Raw genomic sequence first — 8,808 nt, forward strand, 5'->3', positions numbered from 1 at the left:
TTTAAGAGGAGGATAGATGAACAGCTTGCTGGGGTTGTTTGACCCCAGTACTCTTTCCTGCCATGGCAGGGGGTCGGACTAGATGATCTACTCAAGTCCCTTCCAACCCTACAAACTATGAAACTATGAAAATCAAGAGATCTAAAACCCAGGGTTTAATATCTTAAACCTGTAACTCGTACAGCTTAAAGTCAAAGTATTACCTTTCCACATCTGCTGTTATTTTTCAACGATAAGAATATTAACCAATTTTCATTATGCGTACTGTTTACCATTACAGTAAAATATGACTATCCCATTCTAGGAGGTGCACCAGGTCAACCTGGTTATGGAACGCTAATTTTTATAGTCAATGGCATGCAAGGGAAACACATACCTAGTATCACATTTAGATCCCTCTTACTTTCTCAGACTGAAGCACCAGGTTTCAGCTTCCAGCTCAGCCACCTGAAGGGGGCCCTTGCAGGAATCTGGACCATGATTTGAACCTACACTTCTAGATTCATAGCTTTAACTCTTGGCACCCTATCCCCCTGGCCTCATTGTACCCAAAATGGATTTTTTTTCCGATATCTGAACTCAGTGAATACATACATTTATCTTGAGTTATCTTCAGCCATTTCTATCTCAGGTTCTCTTTCTGGCCATAAAATAAATGCCTCCATAACCTTAATCCATTTCCTGATTTTAACATGAACCGCTTCACTGGGGACTCTACACAGGCTTACTCACATTTGCACAGCTACTTACTGAACTCTTGTCTCTGACTGGCCAACAGAACTTTGGGGCAGCATTACTCCACTGTTTTGTGAGTTTTCACCATACAAGTCAATAAAGTAAGAAAAACAAAGAGCACCTATACATGTACCAGATGTCTGCTCTGACGTACTAATTACCACGCGTCGGAGCAGACTCAATTAATCAAGTCTGTTGGAGCGTGTTAATTAAACATGCTCTGGTAGCCTCCACGTCACATCTATTCAGCATCCCTGAACTTCAAAATGGTGGTGGGGGCGCTTGAACTGAAGCTTGTTGAATAAGCTTTAGTTCAAACGTCCCCACCATCATTTTGAAGTGAGGGGCACTGAATACACAGGATGCTCTGGGCACTTTAATCAGAGCAGCTCTCAGAGGTGCTCTGATTAAAGCACCCATCCTTTTCACCCTGGAGCACATGTATATGTATGGTACTGTATGTACAAATGTACTAACCCTTTACAATTCACATCAGCAGGTATTTTGTACATCTACACACCCTACACTTGAGAACCAAAGTGCTCAATTCCATTCTATCCCAGGTTAATTTTAAAAGTGGATGTTATTCAAATGTTTTTTTCTGTCAAAGTAAATTCTCACATGACAGCTGATTTTTCAAATGAAGATGAAATATGATGCAGTCATCATACCATGATCGAGAAAGAAACTCAGCACTTCAGTGAGTACAAAGGAAATCTCTTTACTTCAAGTATCTGGAAATCACCTTCATTACAGGCATACAAAAGAAACAAATTCAAATTACAAACAATAAGAGATTAATTCGTCATTTTCCTTCAATCGATGATGCAGTTCTTACAATAAAGTATTTCTTCCCAAAATGGCCTGCATCTCAGAGAGAGAAGCTGTTGAATGTACCACAGAGGTTGCATTTCTTCTGAATGTGTCTTTTACTGTTTATTTTTTCCCCAAATTAAGAGTCAGAAAATTTAGATGCCTCTTAAATTCAAGACAGTATTGGAAGGAATACTGTTCCTTATTTGACAAGATAATTTTTTTGAGATAATAACTGGCTGACTTCCCTGGCATCATGGGCCCGCTTTTTCCTAAAGCAAAGAAGATCGAAGAAACTGATCTATTCTTTTGGTCTCAGATCTACTTCCTCTACAGAAAAAAAAAACAACCTGCTAGGGAGAAAGAAGACTGTTTTCTTCTTTTATAAAGCCTCTATCATTGATATGACAATCCTAGACAGAGAGCCAGACATAGTACATGCATAATCATAAATCAAAGGTGATAAAAGAAAAAGGCTGAAATGTATCTGAAGAACATGAGGTATGTCTGAGGAGAATAAGCAGTAATACTCTGAAAACAGCTTCTTTTAAGAATTTCTATATATGTTTCAGGCAGGCCCTTACTTGTGCTCAATTCTCCAAGGTCAGGATGGGAAATGGGTTGTTTTACACCAATCTGAACATGGATGATTTAATTTGTCATAGTCTTTCATAGATCTCTGAGAACAGGAATGGGACAAAGCTCTTCCTGAAATTCTTGCAAAGCTACATAAGATACAAAAGTAATGTCTAATGGCCTTATTTGATCAAAGTAGCCTGTTTAATTTCAAAAGGAGAGTACCTGGTACCAATTATGGGTCTAACTCCAGGCAGACCTGGATGACAGTAATGAAGATAGCTCTTCAACAAAAGGATAAACCAGAAACCCTGCATGGATTCTAACTATCAGCTCTGTACTATTTTCTTGTTACATTTCAAGGACTCTTGATTTTGTCATACTGCCTATATTACTTGACTTTTGCCAGGTGTAAGTTGATATTTTTTATGACTTTGAATAGTCTTAGGTTCAGGGTTGCCAACTCAAAATATTATTTTTGCAGACAATGTGCACTTTTTTGACAGACAGATTATTTATTACTGACATGCATTTTTACTTTTTTTTTTTAAACCTTGGTTCGATAGCAGCAGTGGTTTTACACCCTGCCGGCCCCCATCATAGGGTCACCCCACACCCTGATCCCCTCCTAACTGTACCCTGCACCATGCTGTGTCCCGTCTCTCCCCAACTCAACTCTCCAGCCTGATCCCTACTGGCTTCATTCCCCTGTCCTAGCACAGACCCTCACCTACCGCCTCTCCCCCTCTCAGCCCACCGTTCTATCCTAGCTGCACAGCACCCCTCCCTGTACCTTTGATGGGAGCTGCCCAAAAAAACCTCCCAAAAAACCAAAAACCCGCCAAATGCCAAACCCCCTAAGAGACTCCCACAGCATGAAAAGTTAAAAAAAGCTGATAAATGCAAGTGAGAAGGAAGGAAGCAACACAGTGACCATTTTAGATACACAAGGTGCCTGAAAGAGGCACTGCATTTCAAGAGTTACATGAAATGCCTCCTAGCCTTTGGATACAGCAACTAATATTTAACAGATGTGGAGCATTCAAGATGTTATTTAGCTCACTGACCTCATCATCAGCATTTTAGAAGGTATCATACAATAATTATAGAGTACTTTTGAAAGCATGTTCTCTCAGCAGACTGAACAATGAACTGGAAAGAAACCTGTAACATACGCAGCATTGAAAATCTTTGGTTTTGATCCTGAAACAATGTAAAGGTTTTAAATAACTGAAATGAATGAATGAACGAATTAATTAATTAATTATATCTATATATAGCATGTGGAGTAACTTGCTATGCAGCCCTTGGATTTCCTCACCAGGAACCTTGCAACTTGCTCCTTATTTTTGGTATCAGGACTGGGGCTATATATATTATACACATATCTCCCATATGAACATCGGGGCTCTAATGTCTTTTTCTTTTGATTGTTTGAGATAAATAGGGGAATTCATTCAGAATTCTCTGCTCTGCTCTGGTATGACTGCTCCTCTGATGCATCTAGGATGCCTAATACTAAACTAGAAAATGTCTCCCCTGCTTGCCTTTACATGAGATTTAGAAAGGAAGGTCTAAATGATCTCTTATGTATACTAAAATAGACCTTTCAAAATCATATTTAGCTTCTGAGAAGGGAAAATTATGAAGATCAGATATGGAAACAATTAAAATATAATATGCTGCACCTACCTGCCAAATCCAAGGATGCACTTCATACTCTGATCTAGCTTTACAGTGAACTGTTTCAAAGAATGAGGCTTCTTCACTTATGAGAGCTACCTGCCATCAATTTTCCACCTTCTCTGTCAATTTCATCTCACTGCTAGCAGTCGCACAAATCTTGTGCAATGTTAAATAAATTAAAACAATTTCCTTTTTAGTGTTGACAAATATTTTAAGCATGTTAAATACTGCGCTTCCCTCTCTCATCTTAGGGCCCGGGGTGGGGGAAAGGTTCTTTAGAGTGGCTCATGGGAGTTGCCCTAATTAAGGTGCCTGCAATGTCTCATGTATTCAGTGTCCCACCCTTCCAAATGGCAGTGGGGGCACTTTAACCACAGCTTGTTTGATGAGCTTTAGTTAAAGTGCCCCTGCTGCCATTTTGAAGCATAGGGATGCTGAATCCATGATGCTGAGGCTGCTGGAGCATGCTAATTATATCGAGTCTGCCCTGACACATGCTTATTAGCAGGCAGCTGAGAAGGCATCAGGCACATATGTAGGTGACCTTAGAGTCCTGTTTTGGGTTAATAGTTCTCTTAGCTTTATTAGGGTTGTATGATCCTGATCACAAACAAAACTTTTCAAGAACACGGGTCTTTCAACCTGGCTGTTCAGCCTAGCTTTAAGCTGTGTAAATTAGAGCATTAGTTTTCAGCCTTTTTAAACCCCAGGCATGCCTCCTTAGACTCCTGGCACCCCTCCGAAAATGACATCTCTTAGCTTTCACTCATTGACAATGGAAAATAATAAAGCAATTCCTCTGTTGCAAAGAACTCAGAAAGCTCACAACAGGCCAGAATGTTTTTGACGCTATTGATTTCCATTTGAAAATCTCTGGGTTTATCCTGTGAATCGTTTCTACAAACCTAACAGCGCTAATATTGCATGGCTCTCTGCACCACCCTTAAAATTTTAAAATGATTTTGCAACACCTTTGTTATAAAAAAAAAAAAGTCCCTGGATTATAATCTGGGAGCCACTTTAACTCAGGTTGCTAACCTAACCCACTTCACAGCTAACAAAATTAGTAACACAAATCTGATTAAATCCAACACTACCTAAAACAGGGGTAAGGCAATGTTTTTGGCTGGAGTGCCAAAAACCCCACAATGTCTACCTTGTAAGGTGCCAGAATTCTGGCATGCCAGAGAAACAAAACCAGTATGGGGGGCACATGGCAGGATACACAGCATATTAATATAGTTAATAATCATAAATGTTGGGGGGTAATTTTTTTTGGGGGGGGTTGGTTTTTTTTGTTTAGGTTTTTGGGGGGGGGGTTGTTTTTTTACAGTAAATACTAGGTTTTCTAAAAATTCTAACCTGGTGACAATAAATACAACTTCATATACTACCTTTGTTGTTGTGAATTTTATTTTGTTTTATTAAGCACGTTGTGATGAGAGAGGAGAGAGGGGGAAGAAAGAGAAAGAGGGGAGCGAGGGAAGAAAAAGAACGGGGAAAGAGAAAGGGGGCAGGGAAACAAAAACGATGGGAAAAAAGGAAAAGAGAAAGATTGGGGAAGGGAAAGAGGAGGAAGAAACTACGACAAGGGGCCTCCAGAGCCTGCCCACCCTCATCCCCCTCAGCAATGCAGGTGCCTGGGGCCATGAGGCAGCGGTGGCTGCTGCTGCTGTCCCTTCCCATCCCCTCCCCAACCTGCAACAACGCAGGCAGGTGGATGGGGACAGAGGTGGCACTGAGGCAGGCATGGGTTCAGGCCGCTTGTCATGGCCCAAGCTCCAGACCTGGCCAGCAGCACAGTGCAAGCCGCTTGGACTCCTGACAGCAGCAGAAATCGGGGGGGGGGAGGGGCGGGGTGTGCCCCCCACCCCCCATGTCCCCCATGAGTAGACCATGATTAGGAACAGGGGTGGCAACAGCTTCTTCCTGGCGGGGCTGCGCTGCGGGTGGGAGCCAGGCAGGCTCAACCGTGGGGCAAGTGGCAGCAGCCCAGGTGGCAAGAGGCAGCACTTGGAGAGGTGGCTACAGGGGGCTAAGGCAAATTTTGGGGTGGCTATAGCCCCCCAGTGCCCTCCCCTTCATGTCACCCCTTATTAGGTACGTACCAAATTAATGGAGGGAGTGGGCTGGGCAGAGGCTCCTTTATTCTTTGCAGGTTCCCCTGTGTAACCCCCCAACACTGATTGGTGGAGAAGCCCCGCTGCTTACCGCTCACTCCTGATCCACAGGGAGGCAAAACCCACAGTTTTAAATATGGCACTGTTTTTGCCATTCGCTGCTTATTGGCCAAGGGGCCCTGGCAGCCCTGCTGTCTGTTGCTGTCCAGCTGGGAGGCAAAAATCATACCATATTTAAAAGCACAGTTTTCGCCTACCTGCTGATTAGGAGGCAAGTGGTGGAGAGGGGGCACAGGGGAACCTGCAAAATCAGTGGGAGTGGGGTGCACGGCAGTTCCTTTGATTTTGCAGGTTCTCCCACATACCCTCACAGAAATGGGTCCCTACCTGCATCCTGGCCTGTGTTCTCCTGCCCCTGCCCCCAGTGCCTGCTGTGGTGCTGGGAGCTGTCACTACTACAGAGAGCCCAGAGCAGCAACTTCAAAAAAAAAATTTAAACACTTTCCTTGACACACTTCCTGGCATACCAAGGAAAACGTCTCTGGGTGCCACTAATTGGCATGCATGCCAGAGGTCACCTATCCCTGACCTAGAAGACAAGAAATTTAAATTATGCTAGTGCAGTTCTCTACCACTGGGTTTACACACTGAAGAGAGACACACACGCTGGCATCAACTGTATCAATGCTGTAAACGATAGGCTACAATAAACAGTGTTTTAATGCAGGGGAAGTATACCCAATTCTTCCAGTCATAAACCCCCCCCCAAAATGTATTGCACCATCTGGGCATCAATATTGTAAACAGTCATGTATTATTTTATTTTCTTAACTGTATGTAGAGGATTGTCGGTATGTTACACGGCCTGCAAAGAAATCTTGTTTTAAACAAATCTTTAACATGACAAATTACTAACAATATTCAATTTAAAAAGATTCAAGGTGACTTTAGAAAAACGTATTTCTGTAATTAAAACATTGAGTTTAAACATTTAACATCCAAGTACAAAAGTACTTACTGCGAATTTGCCTCTTGATTTCCTTTGATGAGTCTAACCAGTTCTAAAAAATAAAAACAAAACCAAAAGGAAGAACATCAGTATATAAAGAAATAATTCAAACCAAAAAGTAATACTGTTTCATATATTTCAAATAAAGACCAGGCAGTACAACTCTGTTGTTCTACTTGAGGTATCTTAATTTAAGATTTTCCAGAAAGAATTGAACATTAATTCTCCATGAACTACTGTCATATCCATACAATTTATTATATAACACTCTGAATTCATTCTCTTAGACTGAGCCTTGGGCTTCTGTAAATTAGTTGATGGTATACTATCTTCTACTGAAGGTTTTCAAGCAAATTACACTTGACAAAACCACCAAGTAAATTCCTTTATTCTACCTTTTGACAGAAAGGAGATCACCATGTCAGGGAGATATAATCGCTATATAACATGCAAAACCAGTTTAAAGTTAAGATACAAGACACACTTCTCTTCTATTCTCCATAGTGTTTTTCTCCCTTCTCTATTTCAAAATTCACACACATTTCCTGGTAATATCAGGAAAGGGTTTGGAAAAGACTAGTAACAAAGCTTACTTTCTCCTATATTTCTTAAAAGCTCTGACCAGAGAGTTTACAAGACTAGTAAAGTGCTTCTCAACCTTCTGAGACTCAGAAAATGTCAGCCCTTCATTTTCATTTGATTTTTGACTACAGAAAAATAATAGAATTCTTCTTGTATTGCAAAGAACTCAGAAAGACAACAGGTAAGAATTATTTTAACACTGTGAATTCCCTACTTGCTATCTCTGGGTTAGTCTTGTGAATCATTTTAAATACCTAACAGTGTTAATATTGTGTGACACCCTGTAGCACCCCTGAAGGTGATTGCCAAGCCTCATCTTAAAGACCCCCAAGATAGGAGCCAGCACGACTTCTCTTGGTAGTTGGTTCCAGATCCTAGCCGTCCTGACAATGAAGTAGCGCCTCCTGATGTCTAATCTGAATTTACCCTCTGCCAGCTTGTGACTATTATTTCTAGTCATTCCTGGTGGTGCTCGGGGAATGGGGGCTCCCCCAATGCCTGCTGGCCCCTCGGAATAGTTTGTAACAGGCCACTAGATCCCCCCTCAGCCTTGTCTTGTGGAGGCTGAATAGGTTCAGGTCCCATAGCCTCTCCTCAGAGGGCCTGCCCTGCTGCCCCCTGATCATGTGAGTGGCCCTCCTCTGGACCCTCTCCATGTTGTCTACATCCCTCTTGAAGTGCGGCACCCAGTACTCCAGCTGGACACAGTACTCCAGCTGTGGCCTGACCAGTGCCGCACAGAGGGGGAGGATCACCTCCTTGGACCTGCTTTAGATGCATCTGTGGATGCATGACAAGGTGCAGTTGGCCTTCTTGACTGCATCCCCACACTGCCAGCCCATATTCAATGATGTCTCCAAGATCTTTTTCTGCCTCTGTACTGATGAGAAGGGAGTTCCCCAGCCTGTAGATAGGGTGCTAGTTCTTCCTCCCCACGTGCATCACCTGGCACCTGTCAGTGTTGAATCCCATCCTATTCTCATCCACCCACCCCTGTAACCTGTCTAGGTCTGATTGTAGCCTATTCCTTCCTTCTAACATGCCCACATCCCCCCACATCTTAGGGTCATCAGCGAATTTGAAAAGGGTGCTTTATACCCCCTCATCTATGTCACTGATGAAGATGTTGAACAGTGCGGGCCTGAGGACCAAGCCCTGCAGAATCCCACTGCCCACATCCCTCCAGGTCAAAAATGACCCATCCACCACCACTCTCTGGGTGCGGCCCTCCAGTCAGTTGGCGATCTATTTGACTGTGTAGGCGTTGACACCACAGTCCCCCAGTTT

At 42.7% G+C, this 8,808-nt stretch overlaps 1 protein-coding gene across 11 annotated transcripts in view; it reads right to left on the bottom strand.

Annotated features, from left to right (window-relative positions):
* EPB41L2 (erythrocyte membrane protein band 4.1 like 2) overlaps positions 1-8,808 on the bottom strand; it is a 206,537-nt gene that overhangs the window by 59,805 nt on the left and 137,924 nt on the right. For all 11 annotated transcript variants that reach the window (XR_002101685.1, XM_019538042.1, XM_019538038.1 and 8 more), the window contains exon 5: positions 6,949-6,991. Coding sequence is in view for 10 of the 11 variants with exons in the window: in XM_019538042.1 (XP_019393587.1) it covers positions 6,949-6,991 (43 nt within the window). In the remaining variant the exon portion in view is untranslated. The remainder of the gene's footprint in view (positions 1-6,948; positions 6,992-8,808) is intronic.

The sequence above is a fragment of the Crocodylus porosus genome, unplaced genomic scaffold (assembly GCF_001723895.1).
Source record: "Crocodylus porosus isolate Cpor-Errol unplaced genomic scaffold, CroPor_comp1, whole genome shotgun sequence".
In the NCBI taxonomy this organism is placed as follows: domain Eukaryota; kingdom Metazoa; phylum Chordata; order Crocodylia; family Crocodylidae; genus Crocodylus; species Crocodylus porosus.